Source organism: Sturnira hondurensis, unplaced genomic scaffold (assembly GCF_014824575.4).
Source record: "Sturnira hondurensis isolate 20B ecotype Veracruz unplaced genomic scaffold, ASM1482457v3 Scaffold0022215, whole genome shotgun sequence".
In the NCBI taxonomy this organism is placed as follows: domain Eukaryota; kingdom Metazoa; phylum Chordata; class Mammalia; order Chiroptera; family Phyllostomidae; genus Sturnira; species Sturnira hondurensis.
In genome coordinates this window covers 11,157,404-11,177,460 of record NW_028094846.1, presented here as the reverse complement: position 1 = coordinate 11,177,460, position 20,057 = coordinate 11,157,404, and the positions used below count along the sequence as shown (strand labels likewise).

Here is a 20,057-nt window from a genome sequence, read left to right as displayed (position 1 = left end):
TTACAAAAAGAAAAAACAGAAATTCTAAAAATAAAAGGTTTCGTGACTGAAATGTAGAAAATTAAGAATTAATAAATGAGTAGAATGACAATTATAGACAGCTGAAGTAAGAACTGTTGAAGCAGGAGTAAGAGCAAAAGAAAATATCCAGATGGAAACATACAGAGAATAATGTGGAAAATACAGAATAAAGCACATGAGACACAGGGCATGTGGCTGAAATGTCAAAAATATGTGTAGTAAGATCATGAGAAGGAAGAAGGGACTTGAGCGAAGCAGAACAAATATTTGAAGAGATAATAACTGACATTTTCCTAAAACCGGCAAAGGACATCAAGTCCTTTTCTGAAACTTATTCTGAAACCAACGGGCATTGCCTGGCCCAAGGTCACATCCTCCCTGGGGGCAGCCACATGCCGTATTAGTCAATGTGGATGTACAAAAGTCCCTTGACTCGGTGAGAGGGACAACGCTGAAGGGTCACGTGGCTTTTGAGCCTCCCAGGGGATTGGCCGAGGCCCAGGGCCACTGCCTGGCAGTTCAGCATCCCGCCCTGCCCAGCAGTGCCTTCCTCGGCACGGCCTTCGCTCCCTTACAGGAGCTACACCTAAACACACCCCAACCAACCTCCTTCCACACATCTCTGACTCCAGGGGACGTCGCAGAGGACACATCGGCCTTATTTAACCCCCCAGAGTACTACCCAGGCAAGGAGGTGGGAATAAACAATTTTCATCCTCCTTCATTTATAATTTCCTCTCATTTTCATGATGCCCTTCTATGGCTTTGTAGGAGGGGAAAAAAATAAGGACAAAGTCTGACCACCCCTCATGTCAAGCAAAGCATGGTTCCTCTTTTGGAGTAAGCTTGTGGCCTACTGAGAATTTTTTTTTATCTGGCTGTCTCAAATCTAACCGAGTTTTACACACTTACCTATCTCAGGCGCTTTTTCACAATATATTTTGTAGTCATCGCTGATCTTCTCTATGGCCACCTTTGGATACTTATAGCAGAGCTCCTCAAAGGGCATTTTCTCTATGTCTACCAAGTGGAGAAAAACAGGGGAGAGGCCAGTGGACCACCCTGGGTTCACAGATTCAGACACTGCTGTTGAAGGTGTTGCCTTTAAAATGTCCTTCATTCAAGTACGGCAATAGTGCTTTATGCGACTGTTCACACACAAGGAACACCAGTTCGCTCAGCCAAATCGGAAGCAAGAAAATACAGCCACTCCTCCCCTCCAGGATGGGAGGGTCCTGCCCTTCTGGGAGACACCTGACCCACGGAGATTTTCTGCCTCGCACACACAGGTCCTGGAACTCTCCAGGGTAGTCTAGGGCTTTCTCACTTATACTGGTCGAGTCCAGAAGGAATCCTAGGGGGGCTCACGAGTGCCAGTTGCCCTGAGGTCAAACGCCATCGTTATCATTATCACCTCTCAGCCAGGGGTCCTGGCTGGAAGTCGTAAGAGAAGTGGGCTATCTTTGCAAGGGATCCAGGTGTCCAGTTCTCCCGTGTGGAGCAAGCTCGGGTGCCCTTTTCACCTCTCCGGCACTCCTGCTCTCCACAGGAAAGCTGAGAGCACTCTAGTGCTGGTGCTCTGGATGCAGCCCTGGCCACGGCGTCCACCTACCTGGCAGTCAGGGCCCCAGGATAATGCACGGGAGGCCCTGAGTGTGTCAGATTGTGTTCCAGACAGCAGTGGTGGGTGAAGCAATCAGGTGTGCTGGAGGGCAGGGGGGTGTCTCCAGGGAGAGTGGTTCCCATTCTCCCCAGCTGTTCCTGACACTCCCCGGCCACTAAGGAAATGCCTGTCGCCGTGTATTTGCGTGGTGAAATTTACTAGTTACCCTTTCTTCCACTTCTCTTGTAATTTCTGGGAAAGGTTCTGGAGTGTTCAGGATTTGGAGAGAAGGGGAAACCCTAAGGTAAAACAGGAGGCCTGCGTATGATAGATTTAAATAACTCATGTTCAAGCATGGCTCCGCAGGGCACGTGTCCAAGGCGTCTTGTTTTGTACCTGGGTGCACTGTGCAATGTAAGGATTTCAAGAGTTGAATGTTACATTTTTTAATGTAATCGAGCCAATATTACTTATAAACACCTGTTTGCTGTGTAAATGCATTACTTCCAACCCTTTCAACAGCTCTGCAAAGTAGAGGCCATAGCCCCCATTCTATGGATGAGGAGACGAGAAGCAAGGAAATACAGATTCTATTGCCTCAGCTCGAGGAGACAAGGTAACTTGCCCAGGCTCACAGAGCAAGGAGTGGTGGAAATGAGTTTTCAAAGCCTTTCCTCACTCCTACCCTATCTGTGTTTTTCAGTGTAGGTCACAACTCACTACTATGTCAAAAACAAAGGAGAACATGACAGAGAATATTGGAGTCCATCCTTGGTTTGTGAAAATATTTTTCTATCTATAGGCACACACATATACCGAAGTCAAATGTATTTATTGTGCCTCCAACTTTGAGAAATACCGCATTACTCGGACTGCCTCAGCATAGAAAATTAGAGCAATTTCTTCGATTTGCGTAATGATGGCTGACATTTATTGGACTTGAACTAACGCCGAACTTTGTGCGGACAGCTTTCATAGATGACCAAGGCTCATCTTCACAACAAACCTGTTATTATTCCCAATTGACAGATGAGAAAGCTGGGGCTTAAAGAAAGGTTAAATCCTTGCTCAAGTTTACAGAGTGCAGGCTCAGACATGACCCCAGACCTGTTAGGGAGCTGAGCCTGGTGCTCCTAAGCACTTCACCCCACCGTCTGGGTGGGCTGCGGTGTTATGTTGGGGAAGGGGGGTAGCTGTTAAAAACTGACCCACAGAAATGCATCAGACTGGACTCTGGGGGCGGGTCACTTACCCTCTCGGTGCCTCAGTCACTCTGTACTCACCTCAGGTTTATTTTGCAGAGCAAATGAGGTCATCTTTGCCCTGCCCAGTGCTGACACACAGCACATGATCAGTAAGCACTACATATTGATATTTCCCAGTTGCCTACAAGTAATGGTCCCCCCAAAAAGAAAAAAAATCGTGGAGACTGCCCTCACCTGCCAGAAACACTGGAGACGGCAGCTCTACCTGCAGAGACCCGCCTTGCCTCAGGTCCTCAGAAGCTAGTTTGCGCCACTGCATAGACTCCATCTCTTCCATGTTAGCCAAGCCCTGGCTTAATGCCAGGGATTCTTCAAACCTCTTATAAAGAAGGATGTTCTCTTTTTTGCTTACGGGTTCTCTCTTATGCCACTTGGGCCTGATGAACTTGGCCTGAGTCTGAGAGAAAGGGGGTGAGGGTCAGAGAACCTCTGCTATAAGAACTAGACAAGGAGCAAGATTTTTCGAACGGCCTGGTCCTCCTGTGCCTCTCCGTCACTCAGACTTAGGCTGAGGGTTTTCAGTTTGATCAGAACCATTGCTCCCTGACACGCCAACCCCCCCCTCTTTCCTCATCAAGCCCACTTTCTGGAAGGGGGAGATTCTATGTGAAGGTGACGTCTTCAAAGTCAGCTTCTGCGCTTGAGTCTTTTTCCTTCAGAGGCTTATGGCCCTTCAGAACATCAGGGATCATGTCACCCCCCAGCTGCCTCGAGGGGGTAAAAAACAGACTTTCATTGCCTTTCACAAATAAAACTTCTAAAAGAGCAGTTTCTCTCTTGTCCCCCCTCCACCTCCCGATCCCCCCCACCCCAACTCCAAGCCCCTCCTACTGAGAAAGTGAGGAACCAGTGGTCCTCTTGGTCCAGGAATTCATCGTAGCAGCTGCTGAGCATCTGAAACCCAAACACGACGGAGCGTCAGGAGGCGGTGCTCAGCTTGTGGCATCTCCCCCACTGGCTCCCCCACTGGTGTGTCCATGCAAGAGAACAGACTGCCACACCAGGACTCTCTCACTTGGGGACCCAGTGGAACAGCAACCATTAGTCATGACCCATCGGGGGACAGTCCTTTGCCTTCCTAAATACGGCCGCCCACACAGCCTCTCTCTGAATCTCAGAGGGTAGTAACCGACATTCACTTAATAAGAGGTACAACAAATAGTTTACCGGGGAATGATTTGATGTCTCATGTATCTTTGCATCTTTCCAAAGTACTAGCTCATGTGATTCACAAAATGGTCTCGAAGACCAAACGTCTCCTTTCGGAGTGTTGGCTTTTAATATCTCCCACTTGAAGACCTTAGCCACTTGTGAAGTAGATTTCATTACGTTGAAATAAGCACACAAAGAAAATCCAGCAACAATAACATCATAAATCTATGAGCTAGTGCTTAGCTGGGCTTGTACAGCTACACTCCCACATTCATTCATATGTGTATCTGACAAATATTTTCTGAGTGCCTCCCACCTGCTGGACACGGTGCCATTGCTGGGAACATACAGGTCAATATGCTATAAGCCTGGCTCTCCAGCTCACTTTCTAGCATGATGATCGACAGTGTGACACATGCCACCACAGAGGTGTGAGTCCTCAGGGAGCAGGGCGGAGGGAACACTTCTTTCAGAAGGGGCAAGGGGCCTCTGGGCTTCCAGCACTGGAGAATTGTGCACAGGAGAGCTTGGGCTGTGGATCCACTGCATGGACCTGGTCCTATACCACCCAGATGGGCAACCCTGGGTAATTATGGTGTACTGGAAACTGTGCTGGACTGAGAGCCAAGAACTCCTGGGTTCTAACGCTGATTCCTCCACTAATCTGCTGTGTGCCTTGGGCTAATCCACTTACCCTCTCTGAGTTTCATTTTCCTCCTTGTACAAGTGACAACAACACTACCCTCAAGGAGGTAATGTGCTTTACAAGGTAAATACAATACAATGCACTAAATAATTTGCTATTTTTATCCACTTGCCCCACCCCCACNAAAGTACTAGCTCATGTGATTCACAAAATGGTCTCGAAGACCAAACGTCTCCTTTCGGAGTGTTGGCTTTTAATATCTCCCACTTGAAGACCTTAGCCACTTGTGAAGTAGATTTCATTACGTTGAAATAAGCACACAAAGAAAATCCAGCAACAATAACATCATAAATCTATGAGCTAGTGCTTAGCTGGGCTTGTACAGCTACACTCCCACATTCATTCATATGTGTATCTGACAAATATTTTCTGAGTGCCTCCCACCTGCTGGACACGGTGCCATTGCTGGGAACATACAGGTCAATATGCTACGAGCCTGGCTCTCCAGCTCACTTTCTAGCATGATGATCGACAGTGTGACACATGCCACCACAGAGGTGTGAGTCCTCAGGGAGCAGGGCGGAGGGAACACTTCTTTCAGAAAGGGCAAGGGGCCTCTGGGCTTCCAGCACTGGAGAATTGTGCACAGGAGAGCTTGGGCTGTGGATCCACCGCATGGACCTGGTCCTACCCCACCCAGATGGGCCACCCTGGGTAATTATGGTGTGCTGGAAACTGTGCTGGACTGAGAGCCAAGAACTCCTGGGTTCTAACCCTGATTCCTCCACTAATCTGCTGTGTGCCTTGGGCTAATCCACTTACCCTCTCTGAGTCTTATTTTCCTCCTTGTACAAGTGACAACAACACTACCCTGTCTGCCTCACGGAGGTGTGAGGAAGCCTCAAGGAGGTAATGTGCTTTACAAGGTAAATACAATACAATGCACTAAATAATTTGCTATTTTTATCCACTTGCCCCCCCACCCCAGATGTACTCTCTACCCTTCTCCACCTGGCGTGAGCCTTGGGAAGTTAAACTGTAGGGACCACATCCATGGGCTCCCTGACCTCTGGTTGGGTTCATCCAGCCTGGAGTCCTGACAGGAGGTGGGAAAGGAGGAGGGAGCCTGGGGTGTCGATTTCCCCTTGTCCCTCCTAGTCACTGCAGACTGGCTACACCCTCTATGACGATCACAGCTCCTGCCAGGCGTTCCATTCCAGTTGCTCTTTCTCTCCTGGTTCTGGTAACTACTCCCTCTCCCCCACTCTTCAGGCCTAGGAGTGACAAAGCTGACCCACCCTTCTGGCCCTGGGGTCTCTCACTATCCTTGGTGGTTTACCTACCCCCATGCCTGCTCTCTGGTAACCAGTCCCTCTTATTGGCTGCTTATTTGCTTCCCAACTGACTCTGCCATTTGTTTTCTGCTAAGATCTTGATCATAGAATAGTCCAGCAATGGGCCTTAGTTCCTCTGAGTCTTCAGGATGGTCTCCTGCTTTTATCTAAGGTTTCGGGACTGGTCATTTCCTTGGTGGCTAGTCTAGGAGAGGAAGACCCCACATTCTGATGAATGGTGTTCAGACCAGCTATTAAAACTTCCCCCAGTGACACACTCTGAGGTTCATGGTCTAGGGAGACTCCACATAAGGGGGAATTGAAGGAGGAATAAAAGGTCGATATTGACCACTCCCCCACCTCCATTCTACTTTGGAGTTTTGGCTGGTTCTTGCAAATCTGTACAGCCTACTCCTCAAAGGTTAACCAACTCTTCAATAGGTGAAGGGTTATATGGGTAATTATGTCATTAACTTAGCATAGGTAACCAGGTAGGATTTTAGGTCAGTTGACCTAGTCTACCAGATACTGACCCATCACTGTAAAGTGTGACCGACCTGGCAGATCTCCTCCTGGGCTCTGAGTATCCAGGGGTTCATATCCCCAGAAGGGAGCAGCTCCTTCAGGCCTCTGATGGTCTGGGACTTGAGCGGTAGGCATGGACCAATCTGCTCATTCAGATACAGCTCACAGATTCGGTTGCCCAGCATGTGCCAAAAGAAGGAATTCCCAGTCTTCCTGTTAGTCATCTGGACACTGAGGAAATGGTGCAGGTCGTGCCAGAGGTCCAGGAGCCGGAGCTCTACTCCCAAGTTCAGCTTCTTCAGGTGGTCCCGGAAGGGGCCCCCTGCACAGGCATCAGCACACAAGGCCCAGTGGGTGTACCCTATGGAGAGTCTTTGCTTGATGGCCTTCTTGATTGTCATCCGGGGGTAGTGACTGATGATGGGGGTGAGAGTCCTCAGGTGGGCAGAGAACTTTGTCTCAAAGAGGCCCTCCAGATGGGGGCGGCTCTTGGCTACCTTCTTCATCTTGGACTTCCTGGCACGGAGAATATCTTTTTCTAGGGACCCAGTTCCTCTCTCTGTCGAAGAGGTCTTTTTCAGGGGAGGCATTTGTATAACCACCTCCTCCTGCGGGCAGATCTCCTGGGAGAACATACAGTTGGTGTCTGGCTTGGTATCCAATTCCAGAGACCAAGAGGCATGACCTATCAACCGCCACATCTTGCGTTTGGTCTTCCTGCTCGAGTACCGCTTCTGGGGGTGGTGGGAGTTCCTGATGCTCATGTTCACAGGGAGCTCTCCTTCGTGGGCGCAGCAAATACTGCACAGGCGAGTCTCATATTCTTGCATCAGGCCCTGGCACGACTCCTCCTTAGCTATGATGGTCTTGGCATGGGTGTAAAAGTTGGGAAGCCAGTAGCTCTGGATTTTAAACAGAGCCACTTTCTGCATGTTGGTCAAGGTCTCCCTCCTGGTGGCTGACTGGTTGGGATGCCAGACGGAGAGGTTCAGGAAGGACTCTGGAAAGAAGACAGAGAGACAATGATCTGGCAATGGTGGGATTTGGAAATGTTTTTTCAAGGTTTTATTTGGGGGGGGCGGTCTAGAATTTCATTTGTTTCTTATGTAATCCAGGGGTGGAAACAGGGCAAATCCAGGGTGGGTGTGTGTTTCGAGTTTGCTCAGCACAGTGATCCCTTTCTCTGATTACCTTCCTCCTTTCCCCAGCATACAAGTCATTCTATGGGACTCATCAGGTTACTTTTTAGACTGTTTCATGTTATTATAAAGAAAAGCAAAAGCCACAGGAAAACATGTTTAAGAATGAGAGACGTGTACCTCTGAATGGGATTTCTCAGGTTCACATCTGTCAGGAGGAAAGTCTTTAAACTGTGTAATCTGAAAAAGCCCTTATGCGCCCTGATTTTCGTGCCATCAATTCTCAATGATCTCTATGAATAAAGAGTAGCATGCCTAATNCCTCTCTCTGTCGAAGAGGTCTTTTTCAGGGGAGGCATTTGTATAACCACCTCCTCCTGCGGGCAGATCTCCTGGGAGAACATACAGTTGGTGTCTGGCTTGGTATCCAATTCCAGAGACCAAGAGGCATGACCTATCAACCGCCACATCTTGCGTTTGGTCTTCCTGCTCGAGTACCGCTTCTGGGGGTGGTGGGAGTTCCTGATGCTCATGTTCACAGGGAGCTCTCCTTCGTGGGCGCAGCAAATACTGCACAGGCGAGTCTCATATTCTTGCATCAGGCCCTGGCACGACTCCTCCTTAGCTATGATGGTCTTGGCATGGGTGTAAAAGTTGGGAAGCCAGTAGCTCTGGATTTTAAACAGAGCCACTTTCTGCATGTTGGTCAAGGTCTCCCTCCTGGTGGCTGACTGGTTGGGATGCCAGACGGAGAGGTTCAGGAAGGACTCTGGAAAGAAGACAGAGAGACAATGATCTGGCAATGGTGGGATTTGGAAATGTTTTTTCAAGGTTTTATTTGGGGGGGGCGGTCTAGAATTTCATTTGTTTCTCATGTAATCCAGGGGTGGAAACAGGGCAAATCCAGGGTGGGTGTGTGTTTCGAGTTTGCTCAGCACAGTGACCCCTTTCTCTGATTACCTTCTTCCTTTCCCCAGCATACAAGTCATTCTATGGGACTCATCAGGTTACTTTTTAGACTATTTCATGTTATTATAAAGAAAAGCAAAAGCCACAGGAAAACATGTTTAAGAATGAGAGACGTGTACCTCTGAATGGGATTTCTCAGGTTCACATCTGTCAGGAGGAAAGTCTTTAAACTGTATAATCTGAAAAAGCCCTTATGCGCCCTGATTTTCATGCCATCAATTCTCAATGATCTCTATGAATAAAGAGTAGCGTGCCTAATCCCAGACAGCAAGTCTTCTGGAACGCAATTTTGTTTGGGTTAGCAATGCCTCCTCACTAAATATTACATACATACATACATACATACATACATATATAAAACAGATGAATCTGAAGGTCTAGAGAAGAGGTTGGCAGATTTTTTTTCTGCGAAGGACCAGCTACTAAATAGTTTAGGTTTTGTGGGCCACCTAGAGTTTCTATTGTGCACTTGTCTTCTTTAATCCTTTAAAAATATGAAAACATTCTTAGCTCAAGGGCCATGTGTACTTCATTTGGCCTGTGGGCTGTAGTCTGTTCTAGAGAATCCCAATTAAAGAAAAGAAGGCAAGTGCCGCAGGCTCCGAAGGTGGAGGAGCTGTTCAGTTACCTGGTTCCAATTTCTCTTCACTCCATGCAGCCAACTGTCCCTGGCAAGTAACATCTCAGGAAGAGACCCACACCAGCCTCAGGACAACTGGTCTCTCTCATTCTGCTCCCCTTCCCCCAGTGAAGGGTTGGGTTTCCCACTGGGGTCCCTAATACACAGAAGGTGGAAAGGGTGGCAGTCTGCAAAGCAGGAGACTGAGGGCTATCAGACACCAGACGGAGTTTTGGGTTCCACCTCCCAGGGATTTCACTTCAGATACGCTTCAGAGTTCTTACTGATGTTCATGTTGCAGAGAGTCACTACCCGTGAGCCCTCCTTGAGATGGGTGGCCCTCAGCACAAGGAGGAGAGAGAGGTAGTGGTCTCTCAATTCCAGGTCCATCTCATCTATGCTCAGGATCTTCTCAGCAAGGATCCAGAAATCCACCAGCTCTTCACCTGCAGAGCAGACAAGGGAGACACAGAGCTGCACCCCAATCCTGCCCCTTCGGAGCTTACATCTGGGTGTAGTAGCTGATACCCCCACCTCTGGCCTGCTCTACTGCTTCCAACATCACCATTAGCCACTCCTGTGCGTTCAAGCACCATCTCCAGAAATGTCCTAATACGGGGGCAGATGGGAGTCACGGGGAGAAGGAACTTAATGGATAGGGATCTTCTGTGACATTTTTATTGTTAGAAAGACTGTCACTTTAGGGGAATCTATAGGATGGATCAGAAGACATTTGAGTCTGATTCCAAAAATAAAGATCAGGGTGGGGAGCACTGGCGGGGGGGGGCAGGGCTGGGAATATAAGAAAGAAAACTGTACTTGAACAAAAGTTAAAGAAAAAAAATAAAGATCAGAGGGCAAAGAACATTTCCTGGCCAACCGATGGTACCCCAACTACCAGCACAGTGGCTGCCATACACTGGTGCTCAATACCAGTGTTGAATGAATGAATGAACGAATGAATGATTGAATAAATGAAAGGGACTCTGATTGCATTTGCCTCAAACTAAACTATGGATCCCAATTTTTAAAGACTTTACCCATACTGCATAAAAAATCATTTTTTATATTCCCCACAGACATATGTAACTGTCAGTAACTGCTCTAGGGCTCCCTGGAACCTGTTAAGAACCTGCAAAGGCCCCCGGGAGAATGGCGAGAACCCACCTGCACTGCCCTTGAGGTAGGTACAGAAGCGCCACATCCCTCTGACCCCGCCAATGCATTTCTGGAGTAGCCACTGGTCTGCTCGTTTCCACCCCATCATGTGGGCTGCCGGGAGAAATTCATGGTGAGAGAGAGTGAATGAGCTCTGACCCCAGCCCCTCTTCCAGCCTCGCACGTGGTCAGACCCCCATTTGCTCAGGATGAGTGAGAAGAAATGGTGGACAGGCGGATGAGCTGGGTCCTCACTGTGGGGTGCTTTTGAAACTTGGCACCAGACCCTCTAGGGACACGCATCAAGTGACACATGAGGGACCCACAAGTTCACATACAATCCAAGATCAAAAGCATACTCCAACCAAGGTCCCCTGCCTCCTACGGTCCCCACATGACGGTGATTCTGTCAATCCAACTTTCCCAATACATAGATTGCAGGACAGAGATGGAGCGTGGTTGTGATTTTTTTAACAACATTTTACTCAATGGATGCCCTGAATCTTAACCTTCCCCAGGAGGGACGTGTTCGGTTACCTTTGGTTAGTTGAGCTGCGAATAAAGTTACCAATTCAATCCTAGATGGAGATTTTATTCATTCATCCTTCCAACAAAGATTTATTACATGTATACTAAGTGCCAAGTACCAGCCCAGGTGTCTGGGATACACTGGCAAACGGAGCAAAATTCTCTGCCCTTGAGGAGCTATGTTCTAGTGACTGAGACAATGAATAGTCAGCATAATAAATACATTATCTAGAAAGGCTGAAGGCTATAAGCACCACAGGAAAAAACCAAAAAAGTAGAGCAGGGTAAACAGGGTTGGGGATGCTAGGGCAGGGGTTGGGTGAGTAGGCATTGTGTCTTCACGGAGCAGGAAAGATCTTCACAGAGACTGAAGGAGGTGAGAGAGAGCCAGTGTGGATACAGAGGAAGAGCGTTCCAGGCGGAGGGAAGAGCTAGGGCACAGCCTTGAAATGGGAGTGTGGCCAGTATATTTGAGGCTCTGCAAGAAGGCCAGTGAGGTGAAAACGGAGTGAGCGGGGAGGGGAGCAGGAGGAGATGAGGTCAGAAAGGAAATGAAGCCAGGGCTCTGGGACCTTGAAGGCCATTGTAGGAACACTGGATTTCACACCGAGAAAGAAGCCACCGGTGCAGGGGTTGGGGACAGCCAACAGGGGAGTGACATGGTCTGAAGTCAATGTTTAAGGGCTCACTCTGGCTGTTGTTAGCGGCAGAACAAGAGCAGAAACAAGGTGCTGAAAATGATTTCCGTGGCCAGATGAGAAATGACGGTGGCTTAAACCACGTGGTAGCAATGACGGTGGTGAGGTGTGTTTGATACTGAATATATTTCAGACAACTTTGTCATTAACTCTCTCATTTGGGGATGCAGTGAGATGAAGAGCCCAGCCCATCTGACTTCTGCTTATTGCTCTAGGTACCAATGCTCCAGCCTAAGATCTCACCTATTGCCACACAACACAGGCTGAGCCACCTGCACGCCTAAGGCTGCAGAGGTGGCCGCTATTTGTGCCTTACTGTAGGGCTCACAGGCACAGCACCACCATGCAGCCTGGCTTTCCACATTTCCCCACATGTATACCCTGATGCTTACCTCCTTCTGGGGAATGGATGAAACTGATGAGCTCTTGACAGAGAATGTAATGGAAACACAAGTTGGTCTTACAGAAGAACGGCAACCGGTATTTTCCCAGCCAGGTCAAAAATCCTGTGAACTCTGAAATCTAGAGTCCAAACAAAATAGGAACAGAAAAGAGAAATGGGACTGAACTGCTAAGAAATGCAGTTTAGCAAGGGCAACAGACAACCTCACACCTGCCCCGTCTGGTCCAGGGAAGAGGCGTGTTGATTAAAAATAGAACCTGAGGCGACCGGAGGCTTGGGCTGAGGTCCCCAAACGAGTGAATGGATTGGTAGGAAAGAAAAGGCTTGGGCTTTCATCCAAAAATCTTCCTTAAAATTGGCGAGGTTGTCTTTAAAAAAATCTATGTCTTGCTTGTAGAAGAGAAGCAAAAAGGACTTTGGTCTGTGGTACTGAGTCCTAACCCTACTCAACTTGCTGCTTTGTAAACACATTTATAATTTTGCACAGGCTCCCAGCCTGCATCAGCTGCACAACACGTATAAAACCACACAAGGGCCCTGGCTGGTGTAGCTCCGTGGACTGAGTGCGGGCCTGCAAACCAAACAACCGCAGTTCAATTCCCAGTCAGGGCACATGCCTGGGTTGCAGGCCAGTCCCCAGCAGGGGATGCACAAGAGGCAAACATACATTGATATTTCTCTCCCTCTCTCCTTCCCTTCTCCTCTAAAGATAAATAAATAAAATCTTAAAAAAATAAAATAAAATAAAACCACACAAGGACTCACATGTGACATCATTTAAAGTATGGGATGGATCCCTAAGAGACCGAGCCACCAGAGAAGTGAGAAAAATCTAAAACGTGTAAGTTTCGGAGTTCTGCCAGGAATCCCAAGTACAAGAATCAGAGTGGCGTGTCTCTCTTAGTTTTCTGGGTTCCAGAGAAAAACAGAACCTCATTGTGATCAGGGCTTAGCATGGTCTTCCTGATCCAACCTGCTGCTGGGAGGGCACATGGAAGCCACTGGCAAATCTAAAATCAGCACAGTGGAACGGGGTAACAGGAAGTGGGTGGGAAGGAAAAGACAATGGACAAGGGCAAGGAAGAAAGATATAAGGAGGGAGACAATCTCTGGAGGATAGTGGTCAAGCAGTTGTTAGGAATTGCAGAGTGGCATCTTACCCTGAGCTACACTTGATAATGCAAATAATTACTATGTGGCCCGCGCAGGCTGTGACTTCCTTTCCCAAACCCATGGCAGGCACTGCCAATCAATTTCCAGACTCCTCTGGCTCAGGTGTGGCCTCAGCGTTCTTCCCAATGCGGTGCTTCAAACATCCACTACCCAACAGGCACAGTGAGCCTGAGAGGTGAACCCCATTTGCTACCCAAGGATTAGAATACCAAGGAAAGTACTCACCAGCATCTCTTGCCCAAGCGGTAAGAATGCACGAAGGAGAAATGTCTACCTGGCTCGACACTGCTCTCCTCACCTGCTCTACAGCTTCTCCTTCTCGGTTTCTCAATCACACTTCCAGTTCAGCTCCCTCTTCCCCCACTCCAAGCCCTTAGCCACGGAAGTAAGACCCTTACTCACCAAGTCATGAGGGATTTCTGGCCACAAGCTCCACTCTGCATTTTCAACTGTGTAAAAAGGTGTCTGGCCAAAGACCTGCATAAGAAAGCCAGGAGACAACCAAAGGGTAGAGCTTCTCTTCACGAGCATATCACGGTCCGTCTGCAGCCACGGGGGCAGGGAGGGTCCATTGCTTTCCTACTTCCGGGGACGTTCATTCTTAAATGCATTTCACTGAATCAATTTTTCTTGCACAAAAATACCCAAAGTAGACTAAATTGCAAGACTTTATCCTTTGGCTCTACCCTGCCCCAACCTGAGAATTAGTGTCTTGCCTGTGTGCCATGTACTTGATGTTAAAAGGTGTTGGCTGTTGTGTATTTTACGTATTCACTGGTTAAAACGGAGACCTACCCCTTTCATAAAGAGAAGATGCTTCAGAATGGCCTGAACTCAAGCTGGAGAAAGCAGAGAGGACCGAGGCTATGAAGATTGGGGGTATAAGTTACTTACGGGGGCATTGAGAGTGTCCAAAATCCATGGATAATTCTAGGCTACTGTTGTCTTTGGTTGTGGAGCCGTGACTGTGACCTAGGCAACTGGTTCTGAAATGGATGGGATAGGGCTTCTGTGCCAAGCTCAGAAGTCTCACCATAGGCACCCAAAATGACTCAAAGTGTCCCCAAAGTATTTGTGAGAAATTGGAGGGATAGAAGCCCCACTTCTGGCTGAGCTCTCAGCACATCATGTCAGCCTGCCCATCTCCCCAAGACTAGCGGTCCCAAACTTCTGTCCGTCTGTGGCCCCTCCTCCTCTCCCCTTCGTCCCTGAGGGGCTGTGAAGTGTCAGAGGGAGGTGACGGTGCTGCCTGCACCGCACAAATCTGTCTATAGGGGACACTCTGTCCTCAGGGAGCTCTCCTTGCTCTGCACCAGTGTGACACAGCAACACGCCTGCCTGGAGTGTGAAGCTACCTCTATGGGATGTGTGGGAGCAGTGTCACCACGTGACACTTGTGCCCAGAGCCACAGACCTGGTCAGCCTCATGTGACCTCAGGCAGGTCATTTAACATCTCAGATCCATCAGAAGAAAATGATGTGGACCTCGCAGGGAAATTCACTCAGAAATGGGTACAATGACAGCCATGTTCAACACCAAACACCACTGTCTCTCTACATAGGACACAGCTATCTACCTGGCCAGGACTATCTTATATTCTTGGCTGCGATTCCACTTCCCACATCACTCTCCCCATTTCTAGAACATTATCGTGGGCTTCTTAAATTCCAGAACTCACTAACTAAAATGTCTTAAGGTTACTTCTGAGACCTTTCACTAAGACACTGGCAGAGGCAACAGAATGTGTGCGGATCGCCCAGAGCTGCTCTCAGAGGCCCCTTCCTCCTTCCTCTTTGTTCCGAGTGCTGGGTGGCATCCCCGTCCACCAGGCACCCAAGCCTGTGACCCCAGCCCCACCCTCTCCAAATACCTCTCCCCGTCATTCAAACAGTGTCAAGGTCCTGCATTTTGCTTTGTAAAAAAATCTCTCCCATCTGTCTCATCCCTTTGCCTTTCAATCCTTAACCCCTCCCACCTGTGCTGTTGAGAGCATCTCCTGACTGGTCTCCCTGCCTCCACCGTGGTCCAGACAGCCCTACCCGCTCCCAGATTTCTGCAGAAATCTTTGTCTCAAAGGAAAGTCTGAGCATGTCACTCTGTTGCTTATGACCCCTTAGTGGCTCTCCGTGGGTGATGTCCACACTGCTGAGCTACTTGACCCAGTGGAACTGCCTCAGCTCTTGCTCTCATAACAGCCTCTTACCACTTTCCCTTTGGCCTTCCTGAGTCACCTAGGGCCATAGCCTTTGGCTCCCCGCTGCTTTGACTTACCCTGTTCTGTCTGTGACGCCTTGGAATCTCTTGCTACTCAACCCCTCAGACTTCCCCCCCCAGTTCTTTACCCATCATCACCCTCTCCCCAATTCTTAAATACCAAGTCTTCTTTCAAGACTTGGCCTGTGTCACCTCTTCTCAGAATCCTTTCCTGACTCTTTCAGGTAGGAGTGGCCTTTCCCTCCTTGTACCTCACTGTCTCCTAGAAACTTCCACCACGTCACATATCTTAAATTTCTCCCATTAGACTAAGAATTCCTTGAGGATACAGATGGTACCATTAATTATCTGTGTGCCAGTATTAAACCCAGTGACTGGCACAAAGTGACCACCCAAGAAGTGTTGGTGGGGTAACACAGACTGTTTTTTCCCAGTTAATGGGTGGCCTCGCCTTTTACTGGGTAGCCTTCCACAGGAAAGGGTACACTGAGATGAGCCACAGTTTATCAGGCACCAGGGTTACGATATAGCCGAAGATGCCAACCAAGAGGGATGCAGGATTAGTCTAGATTTGGGTTTAAGAATATTTCGATGGCCCTGACCAGTGCAGCTCAGTTGGTTGGGCATCAATCCGCCACACAAGAGGTCGCCAGTTCAACTTCCGGTCAGGCCACAGGCCTGGGTTGTGGGTCAGTCCCTGGTCAGGGGCGTGTGCTTGAGGCGACTGATCGATGCTCTTCTATCATAATGATGTTTCTCTTCCTCTCTTCCTCCCTCCCTTCCCTTCTCTCTAAAAGTAAGTAAAACCTTAAGAAAGAGAACATTTTGATGTTTGACATTCATTTTTGTTGCACAGATTGAGAAAATATTTCACACAGGTTGGGTTCCTGTGAACGGTTCAGTCATTTCCGTGTGCGGAACACCTGGCGAGGGGAGCAGAGCACCGTGAATAACCCACAGTCGCGGCCCTGCAGGACGACTTCACGAGCTCGCCACTCAGCGGGGAGACACACATGTTAAACAGAGGAGAGCTGCCAAGTGCTAAGGGGCACAGAGGCAGGGAAAAATGAGTCCCTTAAAAAGGACAGGTTTAAACGGACTTGGAAAATGGTTAAGACGCTGGTAGGTGGAAATATGCAAACCAAGAACACAGTGAAAGAGAGGCAGAGAGGAGGGAAGATTGCCGGGTGTGCGCCCAAGGGGAGAGCCCTGGTTCCAGCAGAAAGCGTGATGGGCGGGCAAAGGCAAATGAATAGGGAGGCTGGGGATTTGGAATCTAATTATATTGATAATAGGAAGCTCCTGGAGATTCTCAATTCTGATTCATATTTATTTACTTAAATGGACATAGTTTTGATTTGGCAAGTTTATTTTTATTAAAAAAAAAGAGAGACAGGGCTCAGTGAGATTCACTACTTGTCTGTGGAGGAAACAGGTGGATTTAAGTCGGAGGGAGAAAACTTACCGGAAGAGAAAGAAATGTGTTGAAAAAATCGACAAAGACTTCATCCTCCAGTAGAATTATGAGATTTGTAGAACCAATTATCTCTACATAAGGAGAAAACAAAAGGCAAACAAACAAAAAAAAACCACTCGCATGAATCTATGAACTCAGGGTGAGAAAAAGATTGAATGAATGGGTCATTTCCCATGGCCATGGCCTTCAGGGTCCTCTAACTCAATTCCTCCCCAACTCCAGGACTCTTCTTGGTAATATCAGTCTGCTTGAATACTCCAGCTGTGTGTGTGTGTGGGGGGGGCTCACCCCCCCATAGGGCTGCCATTCCACTGGGAAAGGAGAAAATCGTAAGGAAGATTTTTCCTCCTGTGAACTCCCTTCCTTCACCTTCTCTTCATGTATAGAGATTCTGCCCTCTGAAGCGTCTCAGAATCCATCTGAGTCCCAGATGCGTGAAGATATCACAAGCTTCTGCTTATCTCCAGCTCCTCGGGCTCATCACTAAGCAATTCTTCAACCATTCCTTGCATGGCCTCCTTGCCACCTGGCTCCTCTTTGGTTGGCCAGAGTGTCCCCTCCAATTCAAGCACTCTGCCTGCTTGCCAGGGAAGGGCATAGACAACTGTCACCCACACTGCAGGTTCTATTAGTGTGGCCAGAAGTGGGGGTAGCTTTGGGTGACCATTACACCATTAACTCCACCTTCCTTTATTCATTCAGTACCTTTTTAGGAAACCAGGGCAGGCGCCTACAGTGATTCCAGTCAAATGACAACTTGTTGCTTTGGTCCCAACCTTATAACCCAACAAGAGCTTTTTGGAATATCGATCTGGTCATGGAAAGTATTTTTCATTCCTCTCTGGCTTGATCATTGAGGTGCCCAAGTTCATCGGAGGGGATTAAGGTTCACTGGCACAAAGCTAAGCAAGGACACCACAGGTGGGCTAGGCGACCCCTGTAAGTTAACTCTAATTCACCGCCAGTCTCTTAGAGCGCCATGCTCAACCTGGGAATAGTGAGCTAACAGTTCTAGCAATGGTCCTGCATTTCCCCATCAGACCTGAAGTTTATAATGAAAGACTCGTAAAATGTGCAACCTACATGCCATACACTAGTCCTATTCCTCAGCTCAGTTGAACATCTGGGTACCACTCACCGTCACTACAGTGTAGTTATGATAAAGAAAGAAAACTGAACAATCCTTCAGTAACTTTTCCTGACGACACTTGGTGATTATTGTCATCAGGTAACAGAAATAGAAATAAAACACATCAAACACTACTGTAACAGAGCACGTCAGTTCTTGCCCTCTGTTCCACGTAGATATTTTTTTGCCACCTACTGTTGTAAATTTTTTAAAAAATGAAGATTCTTTACTTTAATCAGCAAACTCAGATTTTTCAAGCCTCAACCCATAGTAGGCAGGCCTCCCTTCCCTCTCCCCTCATCCCACCCCTCAGCCCCAGCAAAGGGAATGGAAAATGAGAAGCCAAGAGGGCAGCTGCTTTCAATATGTGCTGAGCCCAGGCCAGCCACGGCAGGGTGGAGCTGCCACAGACTGTCCCCTGTAAATGAAGTCCCTGCAGCCACCGCTTGGGTGAGGCGTATTTGTGGAAGGAAGGCCCGAAAGGCAGCACCGCTGACCTCAGCCAAGGAATGGATTGAGGGCATCTCTAACCTTCCTGTAAACTCCTACCACGTCTCGTGTGCGTCCTCATATGTTTAATTAGACTTTCTCACAGATGTTACAAAAGAGGAAGGAAACAATGTCTATACAAAAGAAGCTAATAAAGACTTTTCACACCCATGATGCCGTCTCCTGTTGACCAGCCAAAGGCATTGCTCTTTCTTACACAAGGTCTGTCCCCTCACTTCCGACCTCCACGTCTTTGTTCTTACATTCTCATCATCTGAAATGTCCTCTCAACCCCAGCCTGCTTCACAAACCATTGGTCATCCATCAAGAGCTGGTCTACAGCCCTGGCTGGTGGGGCTCAGTGAATTGAGTGCTGGCCTGCAAACAAAGTGTCGCCGGTTCAATTCCCAATCAAGGCACATGCCTGGGTTGTGGGCCAGGTCCCTGGTATGGGGTGCAGAGGCAACTACACATTGAAATAAATAAACAAATATTTAGAAATAAGTAAATAAAATTTTTTAAAAATCTTTAAATAAAATAATTTTTCTACATATCATCTTCATGGTGAGTCAAGCATGGAAGGACTGACTACAGTGGTGAAACTGACCACTGCCCCCGACACCGTCGTATACATCTCCCCATCATTATAATGAGCAAGTCCTTGTTTTTATCCAGTGATGCATCTGTCTTCCTCACTAGACTGAACTCACAGTGAGAGGAGGGCCCTGACCTTTTCACTTTTCTCCCCACAGACACTAGAAGGGTTTGCACGATGTCTAAGTTCTATAAGTGTTGAATGAATTGCTCTTTGAAGAGGAGGTCTTCAATCTTTAGGCTTTCTGTTTGCCACTCACAAAGCCTGGCATGGATTTGTTTAACGAGATTATGAAGGCACCTGAATACAGGAAAGTGGGGCTTGACAGAAATTTCCCAATCGATTGTGTCCCAGAACCACACACGCTGCTGGCGACAAGGGGCTCGGCGATGACAGGGCTTGCCATTAACAGGACAGTCTCAATCGGGTACGGGAACAGGGCTCTCCACATCCTCCCCTTCCTCACCCTATGATTTCTTCATTCCTGTTTTTCCGTTCTCACCTGTTCTGCCTTCAAACTTCCCAATAAGTCGGGAAGGCTTTCACCACTCGTTCCACACCATAATAACACCAACTTGGAGACAAGAGGAATCACTGGATAATCCCAAACCTCATGCTAGCCTTCCACCCAGAGGAAGCAGGACACAGGATGGCCTCCTCTGCATTTCACTTCCTTCCTCTTAGTTGTCTTAGTTGACTTATGAATGGGGTCCTGCTCTACCTTCAAAGATACAGTGGCATAAGGTGGGGGGTTGGGGGGCTGGGGAAAAGCAAAGCAAACCAAGGGCATGAGTAACAGAAGAGGTGGTGTCCCTGCATGACTCAGATCTGTTCATGGTCAGAAGATGAGTGATGTGCCTTATTTGGGGACCCAAAGCCCGAGAACCCTCCCTCTCAGAGACTCACCCACATTGCTCAT

General features: G+C 48.2%; 1 protein-coding gene across 1 annotated transcript in view; it reads right to left on the bottom strand.

Annotated features, from left to right (window-relative positions):
* RGSL1 (regulator of G protein signaling like 1) overlaps window positions 1-20,057 on the bottom strand; it is a 43,872-nt gene extending 23,815 nt beyond the window's left edge. Inside the window, exons 1-10 of the mRNA XM_037035300.1 lie at window positions 20,045-20,057; window positions 16,914-16,996; window positions 13,636-13,710; window positions 12,050-12,179; window positions 10,441-10,545; window positions 9,558-9,719; window positions 6,579-7,546; window positions 3,721-3,783; window positions 3,064-3,286; window positions 934-1,041 (exon numbers count right to left, since the gene is read on the bottom strand). Coding sequence (XP_036891195.1) covers window positions 934-1,041; window positions 3,064-3,286; window positions 3,721-3,783; window positions 6,579-7,546; window positions 9,558-9,719; window positions 10,441-10,545; window positions 12,050-12,179; window positions 13,636-13,710; window positions 16,914-16,996; window positions 20,045-20,057 — 1,930 coding nt within the window. The remainder of the gene's footprint in view (window positions 1-933; window positions 1,042-3,063; window positions 3,287-3,720; window positions 3,784-6,578; window positions 7,547-9,557; window positions 9,720-10,440; window positions 10,546-12,049; window positions 12,180-13,635; window positions 13,711-16,913; window positions 16,997-20,044) is intronic.